Source organism: Sturnus vulgaris, chromosome 3, assembly GCF_052056855.1.
Source record: "Sturnus vulgaris isolate bStuVul1 chromosome 3, bStuVul1.hap1, whole genome shotgun sequence".
Lineage (NCBI taxonomy): Eukaryota > Metazoa > Chordata > Aves > Passeriformes > Sturnidae > Sturnus > Sturnus vulgaris.
Window position 1 is genome coordinate 92,282,931 of NC_142245.1, and position 21,440 is coordinate 92,304,370.

The 21,440-nt window shown below is 37.3% G+C and overlaps 1 protein-coding gene across 2 annotated transcripts in view; it reads left to right on the plus strand.

Moving 5' to 3' along the window:
- Positions 1 to 1,232: 1,232 nt before the first annotated feature.
- Positions 1,233 to 21,440, plus strand: part of ANGPT2 (angiopoietin 2) — a 41,503-nt gene continuing 21,295 nt past the window's right edge. Inside the window, exon 1 of one of the 2 annotated variants that reach the window (XM_014869523.2) lies at positions 1,233 to 1,770. In XM_014869523.2, coding sequence (XP_014725009.1) covers positions 1,486 to 1,770 — 285 coding nt within the window. In that variant the 5' untranslated portion in view covers positions 1,233 to 1,485. The remainder of the gene's footprint in view (positions 1,771 to 21,440) is intronic. The other variant, XM_014869525.2, reaches the window with a different exon arrangement.

Here is a 21,440-nt window from a genome sequence, read left to right on the forward strand (position 1 = left end):
GCTGGGATTTTCCTTGAATATGAGAAACTTTGGTCAGTAATTCATGTTGGTTTGACTAGCACGACATTCTTTGTGTTTATTTTAATTAAGAAAAACCTGTCATTTCCAGATCCAGACCTAGCCAAAATCTCAAGCAGTTTGTCTTCAGGAGTTAGGATCCTATCATGCTGGTTTCAACAAGACAATTTCTCCTTACAAAGAGGTAAACTTTTCCAGAATTTCAGTGGAACGGACTCTTTCCCAGGGTAAGTTGGTAAGTTGGCAAGTTGGCTAGTAATTTTCCACTTTTTCAAGATGACCGATCATTGCAGAGACCATGGGAGTTGGGAAGTAGTCCTTTTTACTCTTACATATAAATTTCAAATATTTTATTAGAATTTCCCTCCCTTTTAATGGGTATTTCCCACTCCCAAGGGCACAGAATTGGGCTAGGGAGAGCCAACAGGGTAATTCCTATTCAGCCATGCGACTTCCTGAGCCATGCCTTACTGCCACTGCCTCTGGATGGTTTTTCCTCTTCCAGTCCCAGCTGACTTATGATCTCTAACTCTTATATTAACATAAGCACTTCCAAAGTTAGCCATGTCATACAGAAAAAAAAATGCCATTAAAATAATAAATAAAAAGCTTGTAAACGTTTAACCCTTGACAGACATACCTAAAAATGAGTGTTCATCTCAGAGATTCAGTAAAATACAAATTCTGTGCTCAACTGAAAACCTCTAATTATTGCCCCTCGTGTTCTCTTTGCAAGGACGTACCCAAGCCTGCTTTGGGTACGTGGGGCAGTGTCTTTCTCTGTAATTCTAAAACGTATTAAACTACAACTAAATTACATCTTGGTTCAGCGCATTTTAAAGAAAATAAATTAAGAGCAAACAAGTCCAGGGACTCTTGTGTGTGAGTGTGTGCGTGTGTTTAGCGGGGGTGGTCGAGGGTAAGGAGTTTAAAAATTATTACCATCGCAAATAATTTACTAGCATAGTTGGAGGCTATCGGAACTGATGGCTCTGTCTAGGAAACTCTTAATGAGGGCCGTGCTGCAGGAATTCGCAGGGGTCCTGCCGCTGCCGGCTCCTCCCTGGGGTTTCCTCTCGCCGCCCCGCTCCCGCCCGGCGCTGTGCGCTGCCCCCCGGCCTGGCGAGCCCGGGAGGGCGGAGCGGCTCCGCTCCACACGTGTGCCGGCTCTTACAGCTCCTGCTATAAGGGCGGGGGGCTCGGCTGGGCTCGGCTCGGTGCAGGGCAAGGCAGGAAGGCAGCGGGCCAGGCGGGGCGGCCGCAGCTGCTGCTTCCCGCGCCGGACCGTGCGGGCACGGCGGGAGCGGCCGCACCTCCCGGCCCGCCCGGGGCAGGCAAGCCCAGCCCAGCCCTCGGCTGGCGGCACATGGCAGCGGAGCGCTCGGCTGAGCCTCAGGTTAGCTAGGGCCGGGCTCTGGCCAGCGCATCCAGGCTCTCTAGGTCCGCCGAGTTACCGCAGGGATTAAAATGCAGCTGGCCGCCTGCTTCTTCTTGGGCTGCGGCATATTCTTAGCTTCAGGATACAACTCCTTCAGTAAGAGCATGGAGACGATAGGAAAGAAGCAGTACCAGGTTCAGCACGGGTCGTGCAGCTACACCTTCCTTCTGCCCGAGGCGGACAATTGCCGCTCCTCCGCTCCGTACGTGTCCAACGCGGTGCAGAGGGATGCGCCTCTGGACTATGATGATTCCGTTCAAAGACTGCAGCTGCTTGAGAACATCATGGAAAACAACACTCAGTGGCTAATGAAGGTAGGGTGTTATAATTTATATCCCAGAAACTTTTCTTGAACGGTGCCTAAATTCGCAGAGTGCATTGTCTAAGCTAAATTTCTGATTTACCTTTCAATCAAAAAGTTGCTTTGAAGTCTGGGAACATAATATTAACTAGAAAGGAACAGTGAACTGCAGAGTGCTGCAGAGATTGTGCTTTAAAGTTTGTCATTACATTTGAGTTGCTTGGACAAATGGCATACACAGATGGACTGTGGGCATGTCTGAAGTTTCTGACATGAGAGAAGCAGCTACTAATTTATAATTAACTGCCAAGGGCTATTTGAGATCTATTTAAAGAATATGGAATGTACCTTTATCCAAGGCATGCCTAAAAAATGATATCTGAAATGTGATTTCGAAACTTGAATGCAGAAATTAACCTATTAAACACCACTGATAAAGAAGTGTAGTTCCAGCAAAGACTGCAAGTCAGACTTGCAGTGAAATTAGCCTTGTGAAGTGATAGAATTTTAAGAAAATTCTTTAGCAGACATCCTTTGCATCCTGTAACACTTTCAGTGAAATGTACAAGATTCAAGGGAAAAATAGTCTGGAAAAGGTGTTACAGATACCACAGAGCTTCTTCTAATGCCTTCCTTTAAGGGGAAAATGACATATTTATTGCCAAAGTGGCAACATTTGTAGCTGAAAGAGCAGGAAAAAAATTTGCAGCATATATTCTTATTACTGGAGAATAAACCTTATCAGTATTTCACATTTTTAATAGAAATTCATTAAATTCAAAATGTAATGCATTTCAGCATATTTTGACTTAAAACCCCCTTACTTCACTACCACCTGGAAAAATGTGATAGTATAGTCTGAGTGCATAGTACTTTTATGAGTGTTTATGTTTTTACCAAGATGCCTGTCTTGTAAGCAATAAATATTTAAGAACTTGGCACTGCGTAGTGAAAGAAATCTGTGTTGCAAATGGAGAGAATTCAGTTTTTTTACAAAGAATGGCTATTTCATACATAGTTTTATAAAAGAACTTTGCATTAGGGCTCACTGCTCTCATCAAATACAAAGTTACAATGAAACCTGCTGGCAAATTTGTGAGTGTTAAAGTTCACATACCAAAACAAACAGCACAGGGTTTTCATCAACCTGAAAATGAGCCTTGAAGCTCAAATCTAAAATGCATACACTTGAAGGCTCCAGTCTGGAATTCTAAATCTCTCTTTATAGGTTTAGGATGCTTAATTTAGAGAGACAAATAATGTCAGTTGAGTAGTTTTTTTCAAACAGGCAACTTACTTTCCTTCACTTCCTTACCTTTCTACTTATTTTTTTACAATGCTCACTATTGTAATGCTAAGACCAAAATTAACAGATGTGCAATGTAGGATGAAAAACACCAAGTAGAATAGTCTAATCTACTCAGCTGCTAAACCATTTCCTAACATAAATAGTAAATCACACAACACTTCAGTCCTAAATGCCACTTAAGTAGACAAACACAGTATCACAAGTGACATCAGGTAAACAGAAACCAGTAAGCATCCTTATTTAGTAAAAACTATGCTTTTTCCTGTCAGTCCCTGGGAACTCAGTGCCAAGAGGAATAGGATAACTATCTCTAACCCATTCTTTGGGGAATCAAAAGATAGATCCTGATTTACAAGACAGAGAAATGTTTCTTGTATTTGAGCAAAAGCTTCTAAATAAGATGCTTTAGAACTGCCTGGGTTTTTTTGTTTTTTTTTTTTACTACCTCTTCCACAGCTAAACATCCTGTAAAATATCTGCTGTTTGCCTTTTTCACTATTTTAACACCTGCTCTCTATGTCATCTGTTTTGCTCACAAAGAGCCTCCAACAAAAAGTGGCTTTTCCTCAGATTTACTTTGCTAGAGACACCTGGTCGGCAAGTGAAGATAAAAAGCAAACAATAACCTTTAAAGTTGCTTACAGAGTTTACTTGCTCTTAAGGTCACTAATACACATTCTTAGGTTCACATTTCAACCTCCCAAAATATAGTGCAAGGTCAGTCAAGGTGGTGTGAAAACATTGTATTTGCTTAATTTTTTTAGTATATTGAAAGTGTAATACAAGATTGCTTTAAAAAATAACCTGACATTTAGCTTCTCAGCAATTGCACAAAAACCTTCATTGGGTCTTTCTCTTTAAAAGTTATTCTTGTTCATTTAAGAGGCAGAACCTGTTTTGTTTTGAAGATGTGTAGAATATACATCACAAACTTCTAGTGTGAATTAACCATTAAACATTGTTCCTGAAATATTGCACATCCCCAAACATTTTTACACACCTCCCCCTCTCCTGCCTTTAATCCATCAACTAAAGGAAACGTTCTGTTTCTGAATGAACACTGGGCTGTATGAATGGAACAGCATGGGAAGTGTACACTTCATCTGCTTAATGGACAAACACAATGGGAAGAAAATGAGTTAGATATGTGCAGGTCTTTTCTGATCTGCTCCTGCATAGGAAGCAAAAGACTTTTTTCTATAGTTACTGCTAATTGCTTCTTCATGAAAACTCATTTTTTAAATCTGAACTTTAATAATGCATTATGCCACTACTGTATGTGCCATACATAAAACTGGAGAAAGTCTTTTGAAAAGCAGATTATGTTTAAGCATTCAGATGACAAGCTAGAACAGACCACTATTCCACATAATCCACGGTTTAGCAGTAAGCCAGTAAGTGATACTTTGAAGCAAAGGCCAAAACTCGAGATCAGCTGTGCTGCAATGTACCTGAAATGAACTTTCTTCTTTGAATTTTCCTATCTCGGGATCAATTTGTATACTGAAGTGTAAGATTTTTTCCAATGTGTGTGTGAGCAAGGAGAATAAAGCTCTCAATAATAAAATTTTCAATTAACTTGAGATTATAGCAGGTTGGTATGCAGCTGAGATACAAGACTGGAAATTTTAAATGTACACATATATGTTGGCTATTATACTTCGGAACTTTTATATTAAAACACCAGGTTTTCAAATATTCCTGAAAGCCAAGCAATCCCTTAGGTTCAACAATTTAACTATTTCTATCTGAATAAATGGCAGCTTTGCCATTTGGATCACAGGAACTGCAGTTTTTTCAAATATTAAGACATTGAAATAACTGAATGCTGACTTGAATTTGCCTTTTAATATATTAACTTGATCCTATGATTCAGGAGATGTGAATGTCCACAGCACCAGTGTAAAAGAAAAGGTCATATTTTCTTTGTTTTCAGCTGTTTGTAAGAGGAAAGACTATGTATGATTGAACTGATGATAGCATTTGAAACATAGGTAATTTATTTGTAGTTTATCAGCAGGCCAAAAGACTAGCAAATAAAAGTCTGTGTCAGGAGTCAACATTTAAACCCAAGACCAGACCTTCATCCTGAAGCATCCCAGCAGACTTGGGATGCACTGCTGATAGAAATGCAATATCTTTGGATATGCTTAACTGAGATCCATTTTTCTTGGTCTTGATACCCTGAAAGGTTATAATTATTGCTGCATTGAATGTCATTTGTCAAATACAAAAAGATACTTCAACATGCTGCCATGCAAAGCCAACTGCATGTAATGGAATAAGGACAAATATATTGAATAATGCTGGATTTTGAAGTACATGAGAGATGATTCTGACTCTGAATCCTGCATTCCTTTCTTAAGTAATGCATCTGTTTTTACTTATTGTGAAAAGCGCTTGTTTCTGTCTATCAACGAGTATTTGCTAAGCAAAAGAAAACTGGCAGGACTCAAAAGAAAATAGTTTGTTACTTTCAGATTAGTATGTTACTGTTACTTTCAGATTAGTATGTTATGAGATAAAGTTTCCACACTACTCTGGATGACATAATTTTTCAGTTTATTGTTGTATTTCCTGTAGGTAAATTTCAGTGAAAGGATTTGAAGTGGCACTATTGCATGTGTTTAAATACTATGTTGTGGAAACCATTTCTGCATCATTCTGGAAATACTAAATTTGTGATAGAGGTATGAATTGTACAAAATCAACAAAGAAGATGAGATTTTCTTGTGATCTACAAGACAAAACTGAAATAGAGAATTCACCTTCTCTAAGAAGTTATCAGTAAAAAATGGGATAAATAGAGGTTTGTGTTACAGAACCAGTCTCTTGCTAGCATTCAAGATAAATTTTCCTGTGCTTTGTTTGTTATTAATGTGACTGTAAACTTATCTTTGACTGGTCCAAACAGCAAAATTGGAGATTTTCTCCATCGATTATCGACACCAAGTGCTTAATTTGCTTTTTCTTTCTTTATTTTCTTTTTCATTTTCTTTTCTTTCTTCTAGTGTACATAGAGAAAATGAGCTTGAAGATTCTTGAATTGCCAGTTTCCAGTTCTTTTTATTTGCATACCCACTTAATATATAAAATTTAACAGCATAACCTTTAGAATATCTTTGATACTTTGTTGGAGAGATTGAAGTTGAGGATGGCGTTTCTTTTACAGACAATTATTGTTACTGCTTCTTTTTTTCTTGTTAATTATGAAAAAATTCAGCCACTTGCATCTCACCTCAAATTTATCAAGTAAAACAATATAATTTGCTCGATTCCTAAGCTATCATGTATGCGTTGCTTAGAATGCAAGTTACCCTATGGCCCACAGAAATGGGTTAGACCCATTTCTAACCTTCCAAATGTGACAACTAGTACCTTTAGTGACTGTTTAATACTGTCCTTTACATACTACAGTATTTGCTTTTGAAATTGTACCACATTCTTTGATTTACAATACTAAGCAGCTTAGTTAACCATTATTTCTTTAATAACTTTTAACATACTTTAATGCAAGGACCTCCTGCTGCATCTCATTTCATGGGCTTCTACACAGCTTTGGCTAAAAGCCAGGGTGGAGGCAAAGTAAGAGGCTCTTCCCCTACTGTTACTACTGCTATAGTGCCAGACAGGCAGAATGTAGCCAACTGATTTAGAAGACAAAGTCTTATATCTTATATTAGTTTCTATGACAGAGAGGGGCCACTCTTGGATCTTTGAAGTTTGCAATCCCAGGGTTTCATCAGGTGCCTCAGTCTGTATTAATTAGCCTCCTAGAGTAAGTTCAATCATCCTCTTCAGCCTGAAGGAGACAAATATAGAAATGGAAAACTCAATAGGAATCCCCCTTGAAGCGGCAGATTTGTAAGCATTGCTGAAGAACTTAAAAAAGCTAGCGTGTTGCATGGCTTGCATCCCGACATATCACTTTAGCACTGAAGTTTGTAGGTCCGAAAATCCAGAGACAATAGGTAGAAGGTACAACTGTGGACTAGACTGCAAATATTATATGAATATATAGATAAACATTATGCTTCCCACTTACTAAAAACCAGCTTGAGTTCAAGAATCAAATCAGGATTGATTGCTTTTCCATAAGACTTTGGTGTCTTCCTATTCCCACGTCCTGACAGAATCACAGACTAGTTTGGTTTGGAAGGGATTTTCAGAGACCATCTAGCTCCAGCCCCTCTGCTGTGGGCAGGACCATCTTCCAGATCGAGTTGCTCAAGGTCCTGTCCAGCCACACCTTGAACACCTCCAGGGATGGAGTGTCCACAGCTTCTCAAGGCAGCCACTTCCAGTGTGTCACCGCTCTTACCGAAAGAAAAAAAAAACCACAAACAAAAATGAAACAGAAAAACCACAAGAAAACAAACCAAAAAAAAAAAAAAAAGCCCCAAACAAAAACCCCAACAACCAAAAAACTAACACAAATGAAACAACACCAAAAATCGAAAAGAAAAAAACCCAAACTTTCTGGAACTGGCGATGCAAATTGTACTTCAGAGAAAAATAGTTCTTGCATCTAGTGTTATATGTTAGAATACTAATGGGAGCCTTAAGGATACTTGTACAGACTGAGAAGGGAAAATGGGAGAAGATGGCTCTTGGAAAAACACAAGTCATGTACCTGAAACAAGAATGTCATGCACAGAAAATACACCCTAGGAACAGTAATAACAGTGAAAACAATGTTTAACTATCACTAGATCCTTCAAGAAAAGGAAAGCTTCTGTGGCACTGAGTAAGAAGTTTCAGAAATATGCACTGACAATTTTATCTGCCATTTTATTATTTGAACTTCTCAGGTTAGCCAAACATAAACTAGAGGTGGGAAAATAATAGGAACTTCAGATAATTTAAAAAGGCAAAGCATTTGGGGAGAAAAAAAATATAGCACAGTAATTTAATACCTGGAAATTTTTAAAGATATGACACATTACACAGCATTAAACCAAATAACCTAATCACACAGTAAGCTAAAAAGTACTTTACAACTGAAAATATGGTGATCATGTCTGGTCAAGGAAATGAAATTTCTAGGAAATGGGGCAGAGGAAAAAATAACTTTATTTATTCTGTAGTGTGAATAAAAGAAATACTTTTTAGTGAGCCTGATGTCTATTCCAAGTAAACCATGCTCGGAGGAGATGTTAAAGAGTTCTTCAGGTTACAAAATCCAGATCTATGTTTTGTATAAAATCAATCCCACATCTAAGTAGTTCTGCAGGCACTCACTATGTCAGTTCTTAGCTGCCTAGAAAAAGACATTACTACTTCTTAAAAGCTTTTCTAAAAAAAAAAAAACCTTACTGCATTCCAAGAAATTACTGAAAATCCTGTTAGTTTTTATCTGTTTGTGGAACAAGTTAACCCTAAAATTAAGATGTTGTTTACAAAGCTCAGCAAACATATCCTGCAATTTGTATGATTAAATGATATCTATCTATTATCTTTCCAACTTCCATTATGGCTTAGTCTGAAGAGAGAGCAGGAAGCTACAGGAACTTTTCTGCTGGCTTTATACTGCCCGTATGAAGCTTTATCAGTTTAGCTAACAATCTTCCAGGAGTTTACGAAGGTCATAAAAAGGTCTTACTACTAAAAAGAGAAGGCTGATAGAATATGCATCCCTCTTTCTGCTAACTTCTCTATCTGTTAGTAAAAGTATGGATGGGAATCTAGTATTCTTCACAGAATTCACTATTCACAGAAGCTGCAAGGAAATATTTTCCTCTCTAGATGAGCAAATACTTCAAAATTCTTAGATGATAGCAACTTTTTTTCCCAATTCAGCTGCCTCTGGAGATTTCTTGTTAAAACCAAGCAGCATGTTGAATGTCACAGCTTTGCTCAAACTCCCTTTAATAATGTAGGGAAAAAATTTATTTTTTTAGTTTTGTACTTGTATTCAGGTCTCGAGCATTATGATAGAGTTTTAAAATAAAAATCACAGCTATACAGAATTCCTTTACCCTCTAGGGAACAACATATCAAATTTGTATCATTGATTTTGATCAGGTATTAAAATCAGTGTGTTGTGGTAACAAAACTGAGCTTATTATTTCCAGAAGGGGGGAAAAAAAGCCTTGCTTGATTCATTACTGCTCTCTCAATCTTAGCAACGGAAATTCTCCTAATAGGCATTCAAATGTTATACAGTGTAATACCTTTTAGTAATATAATTATCAAGAGATTGAAACTAGCTATGTGCATTTTAAAATCTGTATTAAAGCATTGATGAGGACCAGAGTAGTTCAGTAAAAAATCAAAACTATTGTATTAGAGCATTACAGTCTAGTACAGCATAATCACTCACACAACTGCCATAATTTGTGACCTTCAGAAGCAAAGTTTTAGTATGTTTTTTGAATAAACTGTTTGTCAAAACCACAGGAAAACACACTGAGCAAATGTTTGATCTTTATCACTCCACTTAAAATAACTTTTTGACAGGGAGAAAACCTAAAAGTTCTCATCTTTGGAGAAATTAATTGTATCCATTTAAAAATGGTAGGATCTTCTGAAAATCTCTAGTATAAAAAAGACTGAGCAATGTCTTAAGCCCTGTCCAAACAACATCTCTGCAGACCTGTTCATTCTCACGCTGCAGGCACTAGGAGTCATTCACCTCCTGCACTCACGGTATCAGCTTCATCGCTATGCTGGCTTTTTGGTTCAGGCCTGCACCTGATGTGCGTGATCCTGGAAGGAAAAAGCCTCTTTGTTCCATTCTGTCAGGGTGTGGGAATGGGGAGACACCCAGCTAAGTGGAAAGGACATTTCCTGGGCAATAGCCATGGCCCCCATTGCAGCTCCCCCACACGTGATGTGACATCTGTGTGCCTGCTGCTCATGTGACCTGATGTACACACTTACATGGACGTACCTGAGTAAGCTGAGAGGTTTGATTTTGATCCCTGACACCTAAAAATCATTTTAGTTTTGTCTTCCTTGACAGAATTTGCAGACATCATGTTACGACACTTTATACACTTGCTTTAGGTCCTTCCACATGCACTACGTTATATTCTATGCAACAATTTTCCTCGTTTTCCATTTACAAGATGTAACTACCTGCAAGATACTAATTCAAACCCAGAGTTTCAGAATGAAATATAAACCAGAACCTTAAGGAGAATATGCCATTCAGTCAAGAAGCAATAGCCTCATTTTTCTAGGGTATGAGCTGTCAACTGACAATCTCAGCTGTGCAAAGTCTTAACATTCAGACATGTAAAAGTAGCATACCAAGAACTAAAATACATGTAGTAATGGAAAACACACTTGCCATACTTTAGTTTGCATTAACAGATACCCTGTCCAGTCACACAGTTTTCTTAGTAAAGAAAATACCCCTGTGCAGACCTAATGAAAAAATTCCATAATTTTGCTTTTATTTTCAGAATGATTTTTACAAACAGGGCAATTCAATTACTCAACTGAAACATTAGTTTCCAGTTTCTTAAGTTAAAGAAATGGATAAATTAGGCAAAAGACAGCTTAAATGAATAAGTAAAAAATACAAAAATCTTGTGTTTTACTGCTTCTAAGGAATTGACTTAAAAAAAACCCCAGGCTTTTTGCATGAGGTCTGAACTTTGACCATATTAACTATCCCTGTGTTTTCACTTATGTTAAACTGTCATCCTGATGCCAGATTTTCTGTCAGATATAATGTTTGCCTATAAAATAATAGTAAATTAAAAAACCCTATTGTAACTGCTACTGGAGTCTTACTGGGAATGTTTTCTGAAAACTACTCTGACATGATGAAACGAAGTTCAAATAACTAGAAAGTAAGCCCCTAGACTAATAACCTAGCCCTTAGAAAGAGTATAAACTTCAACAATTATAAACAATCTGACCCCGTTGAAATCTTAGCACATACAAGCAAGGATTCTGACAACTACAGTTTACCAGCTAGGCAAGAAAGTTTAAATATATAGTTAAAAATACCCTAATTTTTTCCCCTGACACGTAAGTTTATTTGACTTGAATCTAGAAAAAACTTAGCCATGTCTTGAGTTCAGCTTCTTTGTTATGGTAAACTTTAATATTTTAAAAAGGCTCCGAGGAAGGCATACAAAATCCTAGCTCTGCTCCAAACAAGTAGAAAAAAATTCCCACTGGCTTCTTTGTGAAACTAAAAAGACTTAGTTTCACTAATTAAGTATTAATAAAAATATTGAAAATTATTTGAAGTTGATAATGGAGTGGGCCAGTAAATCAGGCAAGTGCTTTAAGGCTTACATCTAACTGAGTAAGGATGCTACTGGAATAGAAAAAAGTAAGCATTTTCATCACAAGGAAATAAACATTTTCCTTTTCTTGTCCCTCTCTAGTCCACGTGAGAACAACATCTCCCTAGAGTCTCATCCAGTCAAGTCCTTTGCACTGACCATTTTCCTCAGTGAATTTTCCTCCAACTTCACAGTGTTTTTTAACTTCAAGCAAACCAGAGAATTCATTGCCTCAGCTGGGTTTAAGATCAGCCTTCCAGTCCCCTTTTGCAGCTTACTGTCATTAAGAATTTTTATCCCTATTGCTATCCATATCCACTTTTAAAACTGCTCACATGGATTCATTTCCTTTATTTCTTTCCTTCTGTTAAAGTTATGCAGCTTCCTGGCTGTCCCTTTGCTCTACATTCTTTCTCATTCAGAAGTCTCAGTTCTGGATTCTTTTGTCCTTATTAGCTAAATTTGTTTTTAACCTTCTGTGTGTACTTTCCTGAGTATTCAGAGAGTCACAGAATGCTTTGGGCTGGAAGGGACCTATAAGGTTACCAAGTTTCAACTACTCTGCTGTAGGCAGGGACACCTTCCACTAGACCAGGTTCCTCAGAGCTCCATGCAGCCTGGGCTTGAACACTTCCAGGGATGGGTTGTCCACAACTTCTCTGGGCAACCTGTGCAAGGACCTCACCACCTTCACTGTAAAGAATTTCTTCTTAATATCTAACATAAACCTACCCTTCTTCAGTTTATGGCCATTCCCTCATGTCCTGTCACTGCATGCCTGTGTGAAAAAGTCGCTCTCCAGCTTTCTTGTAAACCTCCTTTAGGTACTGGAAATCTGCTCTATTGTCTCTGAAAATCCCAACTCTCTCAACCTGTTCTTCATAGAAGAGGTACTTCAACCATCTTGTGGCCTTCCTCTGGACCCATTCAAATCCCTTCTAGTGCTGTGGTACCCCAGAGCTGGATGCAGCACTGCTCCAGCTAGGGTCTCACCAGAGCAGAGCAGAGGGGCAGAATCCCTCCCTTGCCCCGCTGCCCACCCTGTTTGGATGCAGCCCAGGATATCATTTGCTCTCTGGGCTGTGAGAACACACTGCCAGGGCATGTTCAGCCTCTCATCAACCATCACCTCCAAGTCCTTCTTGGCAAGGCTGCCATCCTTCACCACCCAGCCTGTGCTTATGCTTGGGATTTCCCGGACCAGGTTCAGGACCTTGCACTTGGCCTTATTGAAATTTATGATGTTTGCATGGGCCCACCTCTCAAATCTAAGAGATAGTTTTCTTTTCTGGCTCACTGCATATAGTATTGATGTCATTGTACTTTCTCCACTGCTAATGTGATTACTCATCCTGACAGCAGAGTTTTACATCCAAGAGAGTCTCTGGGCTTTTAAAAAGTCTCCCTCTTCAGTGGCCCTTCTTGTCAGCTCTTGACAGACAGGGAACAGTGTCCTCTCATAAAATACCCATCCTCTAATGCATAGCTTTGGTTCTCAGACATTTTTTTCTGAGTTTCTCCTCTTATGGTTAATGTCAATAGCATCATTTGTTTTGAGAGGGTCTGGCTTCTGGTCTTTCTAGAAGGGCACTAGCTGGCAGCTGCCTGGTGTCAAGCTTTCAGGAGTACTGACTGGAGCTCAGCTCAAGAGATGACTTTCCATCACCACCTGAGTGCTTGGAGATACCAGAGACAAAGAGGAAATTTTGAAAGCAATGGATGGAAAGACCTGTCTTCCTGTTTCTGTTCCAAAAACCTTAACTGTCTGCTTTTAGATGGATAATTCCAGCTATTGAGACAAAAAAAAAGTATTTAAAATCAAGATTACATAATTTAATTTTTTTTCTACTTCACACACTACATTTTGTTTCTGCAATATGCTGCCTATATGTTCTGATCTTCCTTCCAAACATTTGTGTTTGTCCACTTTTGACACAGTAGCTTCCTGTTTTATCTTTCAAGCATGGAATTCCTCAGAAGCTTTTGCACTAAAGACTCTTAACTGGGCTAATGGAACAGTATAGAGAAATAAATAAGTGGCATTTGACAAGAATATATAAGGATGCTAATTTTTTTAACTAAGCAGAGGTGGCCACCTGACCGTGTCTTTTTTTAAGGCAGCCTTTAGTGCTTTCTGTAGTCATATCTAAGGCTAGTTTGGCCCAGTGTTTTGCAAACCTTCAGGAAGTTCTCTGACAGGTTTGGTCCAGCAAGTGAGGAATTTTCAAGCTGATGATGTAAATGTAGCAGTTCTCCATACACCCCACTGCCCCAGTCCATCTAGCATATTATCAATCGAAACTGTAACGAGAAAGATGCAGTGCTTCTTATAAAAAGAGCTACAGTACTTGAACACAAATTACTTTCTTTTCCTCCCTTCAAAATCAGTGAATGGGTTATTAGTAAAGAAATTCAGTCCCTCAAAAGTGAAATCAGCAGCTGACATGTTCTTCCCCAAAGTCTTGAACATTCAAAATTTGTCAGGCCTTCAGTGAAAATGACTGGTTGTCACTTGGTGGCATCATTGAGACTTCTTCTACAAGAAAAAGATCTCATAAAAGCACAATAAACTATAATTAGATGCCAGTATGTTACAAAGCATAAGAACTACTAAAAATGCTTTCAGTTTCCTTAACCTGTGAAAGATGCTCTGTGAACACGGCTTTGAAACCGGAGACACCCAGTTTTATAGCCTACAAAAGGGACTAATTGTGTACCATAGCTTCCTAACTAGTTTGATCCTTGAACTCCAAATCATTCTTCCTTTTGGTTGGAAATGGAATGCAAGATAACTGCTTCCCTAGAAAGCAATGCTGAGAATGAACTGTAAATGCCTAGATCTTTCTCACTTCCCCAGTTACATGTTTTGAAAAGTGGAATTTGCTTCATATTCGTCAAAAACTTGAACTCTGATTGGCTTCACCACATCATGAGCTATTCTCTAAAATAGACTGTCCTGTTGAACGAGGAGTTCATTAAAAAACATTTGATGTTGTAAGTTGAGATAAAAAAGATAAATAGCTTTAACTGTGACCAATACATTTGCTAAATATTTTATAAAGTTTATGAGGCTACACAGACAATGTTTTTCATGAAAAATGTCACCAGCATATCTGATAGTAAGTTTATTTCAGCTGCCTGTTACTTAATGAAATGGAAAAAATACACAAATGAGAAAGGATTATTGAGATTTGGGATAGCAAGTGTTTATTCAGATGTCATTTTTGTGCGGCAGAATCTCATCCATACACTGGTCTGGTAAAGTCCTGATTCTCTGATCGTAGCATGCAAGTCCCAAATCTGATTGAAAACATGTAGGCTTGTCTCCAGAAAGTTTGAATATTCAAATTGTGAAATTATAGCCCAATGCCATAAGTTAGTATTTAAAATTTAAATACTGACTAGCAGTATATCCTGGTTATAAATACTGTTTATAAATATGGAATCCTAATTTTGAGTATTGGTGGCTTGTTACATATAATGAAAAATATTTATATGCATTTCAGTGAATGGCAGAAGCACCACTGGTTTCTTGTCTTTCTGGCTTCAGTGCTACTGAACTTCGGCGAAATGCCATTCATGACTCACACTATTTATTTATTTATTCTTTATTTTTAGACTAATGGGAACTTTATGAATTCCTTCCCTGATTTTTAAGAGAAATACCACTTAGCTATGATCCTGAAAAATGGTGATTCAGAATCTTAAATTGCCTTAATGAATAGCCTTAAGTCTTAACGAATATGGGTGATCACCAAATAATTGATTTTAATTTTGAAGATACTCTTGTTAAATTTTGGTTTTTTGAAAAAATTATTTACTTACCTATATAGAAATTCACACTGTTAAGCGGTTTGTTGACTATTTAATTTCCACTAACAGCATTTTTTGGAAAATAATATTTTCCATTTGCAATGTAATGTACAACTCCCCAGAAAAGCACCACAGAATGTACGTGCATCATATATTGTACAAAGAACCCACGTCATCCTCCAAATGACAAAACACACGGGCAGGTAGGAAAGCACTAGTGTAGTATTACATGTACAAAATAAGCTCTGTGTCTGGAATGGTGGGAGCTCAACTCCACAACAGCCTTTGGGAGTGTTTCAGTTGTCAAAGTCTCTTCCCTTTTCCTATGTGCTCATTTGCCTTTTCTCCATCATTACTCGGGTTGTAACATTCATAGTTAGTTCAAAACATACAGTGGAAAGTACAATCATGCTGTAATAACTTTTAGAATTAGGTACAAAATACTTCCATTCAAGAACACAGACTGAAAGTCATTCTTTATAAATATTTGCGTAGAAAATGAAGACATTTCATACCTTTTGTTTCATGTTATATTAATGAAAATTTAGTTTTTATTTAAATAGAGTTTTGCCAGTAAAGGAGGGGGGAAATATTTTTCTTCTGCTAGCAGGTGTAAATTATAAAAGTGTAACATTTTCCTCTAAATGTAATGTAATCAAACAGGAGAATAAGCTGGTAAGCTTTCATTTCGTGGACAAGTGTCCCTACCAGAACCATCTGCATATCATTTACTTTAAAGTCTGTGTTTACTATTTTAAGACTTAGCATTTAAACCTGTCATATTTTATTGCATAATTTTAGCTTGAATATTTTCCAGTAAATCACAGCTCACTCCCAGATAGTATTCATTTATGATGTTACTTTCACCTTTTGTTTGCTGACAGGAAAATGAGATAAGAGAAAAATCTTAGCTGGAGGTCTGGACAGGCAGACATATTTGATGGATCATGTAAGAATCTAAGAGTGTAGAGACATCTCAAGCATTCCCATATACATTCCCAAAAGATTTTTTTCCCTCCCTTGAGAAACAACTCATAGACCATTGGGACTTCCTGCTCTAGGGGGAAAAAAAAGAGGCAATTTAAGTGTCTCTTTATCAGACGTGATTACTTTTTATTTCTGCAGTGTACTATTTTTTCCAAAAGTTACAAGCTCCTAAAATTGATAACTTATTTCCAGAAAACATGGAGAAAGAAATTAGTTTAGTAAAAGCTGATTTAAAATAGCTTAAGTTCTGATTGATGGGGATTGATGCAATGCCCTTAAAAATGTGTTCCCCAAGGTCTGTCGAGATAAATGACTCTTGGAAAGGGTAGTGATTCTTCTATTTCCATTCTGACTTTAAGCAGTGGCAACATGGACAGACTGAAAATAAGTATGAAAAGCTATTTTAAAGAGAAAAAAACTGTCTGCAAAATTGATATTTTGACAGTACTTTGCCTTCCTAACACCAATGCCTTAATATGATATGGAAATACAAGCACACATGGAGTGCCTGTAAATATGGTTACATACATGTAAGTTAAGGAGCATGGGTAGCATATATATGCGTTGGTAAAATACTACATATTGCTTACATGAACTGCTGTGATGAAACTGAGGCAGTGTTTTCTTCTTTTAAAGAGTACATTACATTTCACTGTTATCCATATCCAGTAGGATCCAAGGTGGGTCATACCAAAACTCTTCTAATGTACGGACTTCAAATATACTACAAATAAAAAATTTAAGTATTTACTATTTTAATTGAAAATAAAGTCTGTTAAAATATTATTTGAAAAAACTGTATTTTTGTCTTTATATAAAAAAAGTACCTGTGAATGAGCAATTTAAAGATTTTCTGACATATAAGGATAACCTTTTACAATCAGAAAACTGCACATTGGCAATGCATTTTAAAAAAATTCCAAATTATGGGCTAAATTCTGCTTCAGATGACTCATGAAGAAATCAGATGTAGCCACAATCCAAAGAACAATGCCACTCTGAAAAAAGGGCAGGGCAACTAAGACCAAGCATTACTAAGTTAAAGATACCTCAAAACATCTGGAGTATGGGAAGAATGAAGGTCTCATCTATACTCTAAAAAAGTATTCCCAAAGGAAATAATGAGACTCAGCAGTTTTCTTATTTTGCCCTGTTACTAAAACTAAGTAAATCTGATTATGGGTGCTTAAGTACAGTTTCCATATTGCTTGCTTTTGTCTGTACAATGAACATCTTGGTGAATAAAGCACCAGGATGATGACCACAGGTATTGGAAGAGCTGATTAAACTTAAGTGGTTTAAATTTGCAAAGATAAGTTTGCAAAGATTACATTTTTATTAGGGATGTAAAAGTCATAACTCAAAGCTTTTGACAGTTTAATATATGTGTCACTCCTTCATGGAAGGAAGCACCCAAAATATCTCAATGCCTTTGGTCAAAGAAGAGTGGCAAAAGCCAGAAGGGTCCAAAAGAAAAATGCTCACAACGTTTTATTAACAGACAACACACTTGGCATGGAAATATGCTTGCCCCTATAAAGAGAAATTAGATAGGAGAAGAAAGGGGATCACCAGTTCTGGGTTCAGCACTAATCAGCCAATAGGGTGTCCAAGGTCCTGGTGGTGCCACCTGAGCTTTGTAGGGATACTGTTTTATAGGTAAATTTCCCTCCTCTGGGATTGGCTTTCTCACTCTTCGTGTAAATAAGTAAGCAGGTGCAGTCCATTCTTCTGGACCTTTCTGGAAATGGTTTGAGGGTCTTTTTGAGGGTCTTGATCCCCCTCTACTGGATTGACCCTCAGCTGACAGTTCATGCCTAATTCCTGACCCCACTTCTGCCCATCCCTGTCCTTTATGCCACCAACCAGAACAGGGAAGTGAGTTCCAGAAAGGTACTGTCCTACTTTCCATCAGCCCCTCCTTCTAGCCACATCCTGTTCTTATTTGCCTACTTGAATAATCATCAGCATTTAAGGCAAAACAACACATTAACTCCTTACTGCCCAGGCTTCTACAATATGCCAAACTCTGTAGCCTCAACGCATATTTAAAACATGCCTAGCTGTAAATGTATTATTTTGTTGCTTGGTTTTCTACTGGATCTAATCCACTTTTGTAAATCCAAAATGAAAGTTAGAGGAAAATCACTAAATATGTGTCATTAGCCCTGCAGTTTTCTCTGTATCTACAGTAGATGACTAAGCACATAATATGCATTGTAACACAACGTGTTCACACAGGACACAGAACTGGATAGAAACTCATGATTAACATTACCTCTTGCTGAAAATAAATTTACAGTTGACAGAATCAGACTATAAACATTAAGAAAATCACCAAACTTTATTTGGAAAGCCTGCTCCAATAGCTGACAAATTCTATAAAATAGAACAAGCATCCAGTACTATTTGTACTATTTATATGGGGTAGCATTTGGCAAAGGAGGGATGTATGTATTCATGGAGCATAAATGCTGCCAGGAACATGACTGTTTAATTGGTATAGATGAAACACTTGGCAGCAAAGAACAAGTGCAAGACATCATAACTTAAAATGGAAAAAACGGTAAGTCAAATGTCTATAAAATGCACAACTAAGTTGCTATTGTGATATGGACACAAACTATATAATCAGGAAAGCTTTTCATTTGAGTATTGATAACCCTTCATAAGGATTAATAGTATCTCTGCCAATGGTTAGAAAACATACTTCTTTGAGTGCATACTCTACATGCTGTCTTTCCTTTTTTGCCAGTTTAAAGCTTTTTTTTAAAAAAATAAAAGCCTTGGCTATAAAAGCAATGTCTTGGAATGTGCTCCAATATTACTGACCTGTCCTTGTTTTTTTGGCAACTTAGCTGAAGTATTTTCGCCAAATTTTATGATTTTATATTATTTGAAGTAATAAAGCATGATGCAGCCCCAAAGTGATGACCTTAGAGAATTTTTCTCTCTAAAAATGCATCACTGTAACTCTGTAACAAATCTTAAACTGTGAAAATATTTCAATTTTCCCAGCTGTTTTTGCAATTTAAGCATATTTTGAGACATGTTTTTTCCCATCTATGCTTTCATATTTATATTTACTTCGTTCAAGAATACGTGCCAGCCAAATTCTTACACAAAAGATAGAACATTCACTAAAAAAATCCCAAGAAGAATCACTGAAATGCTATCAACTAACTAGTCCTTCTTTCAAATATTCCCTCTCCCTTGTATTATCTTTAACATAGAATTCATTGATTGACTTACTCCCTCAAAAGCAAAATTTCTGAAAGAAGATGCATCACTAATACTCAGCTATTAGGTTTGTAACGTTAATTTTGTTAAAAATAACAATAATGTAATTATGGTTAACAAAATTCTTGTAATATTCAAATATTATTTGAATTAAAAAGAGATTAAACCATAGCTAGCACCATGTTAAGGAAGAAATCTGGCAAATAATCCCAGTTTCATCTTCCAGATTTGAGCAAAATATTGAAGAAGACAGACATGCTGTTCAAACTACCAAACCTGAGTGATGGATGGGGCACTGAGGCATTCATTCCTATGTCCTTTCCTCTTTTAAAACTCTTTTTTAGCCAAGCTATTCTTCCCCCTTCAGAAACTCTGAGTGTGCTACTGCTTACAAAGAAAGGAGGCTCCTTGGCAGGAGCTGATGAATAGTACCCTACAAAGAAATGTGCCACAAAGAACTGCACTCCTGCAAAATGGCTGCTAATCCCCAGGGCTGTCAGTGGAGCTCACTGTGGCTGTGGGAACTGGAGCTGGTGTTAAAAAAGTTCTTGCACCACCCTCTCAGCGAAACCCAAGGGCTTTGCTTGCCAGGGGTATGCAGTGGGAACATGTTCTGCTGTCACTAAGGTCAGTGGGACATGGTGGGGCATTTGGATGAAAGTCGTTCCTTTATTCCTCTGTGAAGAAAGATGAAAGTAAGCACCTGCCACTAAGAAAAAGTTAGGACGTTGTAGCTGTAAAAAGTGCTACTTTCTACAGTTTTGCATTGTATGATGATGAGAGAGGGGATATAAGCAGAGGGGGATCAGTGCATATCTTGGTTCAGGTCAGAAAAAGAGATTTTATGACGTGTACATGCAGAGAATGTACAAAAGTGGGAGAAGATTACTGAATATGAAAGAAAAAACGGAAGGGTTTTATGTAATCATGATTTGTAGGACTTTTAGGGAAAAAAACACAAGAAGCTCCAAAGCCACTTAATAGGTCATTATAATTTTGATGCTTCATGTTGCTCCAAATTAGAATAAATGAGTCAGATAATGAAACTGGCTTTAAATCTTAAATCCCTTTTGGTGTTCACATTTTATGCTTTCAAGTAAGCACAGATACCATATTCCCTAAGTTACATAGTTAATATTTTTAAGTTGAAAAACAGATGTGAAGACAAACTTAAAACTGGAGTCATGAGAATACTTCAGTGATTTGGAAATCCCCACATAAATAGGAAATTATTTGAAAGAGATCAGATACTTGGAGATAGGCTTACACTTAGGGATATTAGAATAAGATAAATTATGAAAATGCTGATCTGTGTGTCCAAACGAAACTGTTTTCCAAGGTTTCAAGTACAGTGACAAGGGGTATAAAAATCTGGCAACCAGAACCACCACATGCCTTAAATTGTAATCACGGGTTTTGCATACTGTATTCAGAGCAACCTTACATCTGTGTGTTTGAACTGGGCAATTGCCTAAGCCTACCATAAAATGTTTACCTTACCTTTAAGCCCAGAATTAACTCATTTTCTAGTAGTGTGTTTTGGAATAACTCAGTGATAACAATTTCAAAGAAGTCATGCAGTTCTGTAATCCTATATGCAGAGATGACTTTGCTCAGATTCTCATTCTGCTCTCTCTTTGGTGAGCAAAGAACCTTGAAGAAGGAAGTTAAATATCCACAATTACTTAATGAAAGAATCAAAGCTCATTAACGATTTTTCTTTGTTGATCTGTTTATTACTGTCTTTCTTTTTATTTTGGGCCTTTTTTCTAAATTAAAGATGATGCAGTATTTTCAATGCAGTGAGCCTGTCAGGTGAAGCCATATCCTTATCTTGATAAAGGCATTTCCGTACTTAATGCAAATAAAATGCATTTGGAGATCTCACTTCATAGTCTTTTACCAGAGCTGCATTTGAGCAAAGTTTTTTTCAATGTTATCTAGAATGATGTCTGTCTGCTAGATTGCGCAAGTTAATTTGGACTCATAAATCATTTAATTCCCAGATGTCTAGCCTTTTCAGAGGGACACTTATTAGTTTTTATTCTTGGTCTTCATCTCACTTTAATGAAAAATTACTTTTATCTA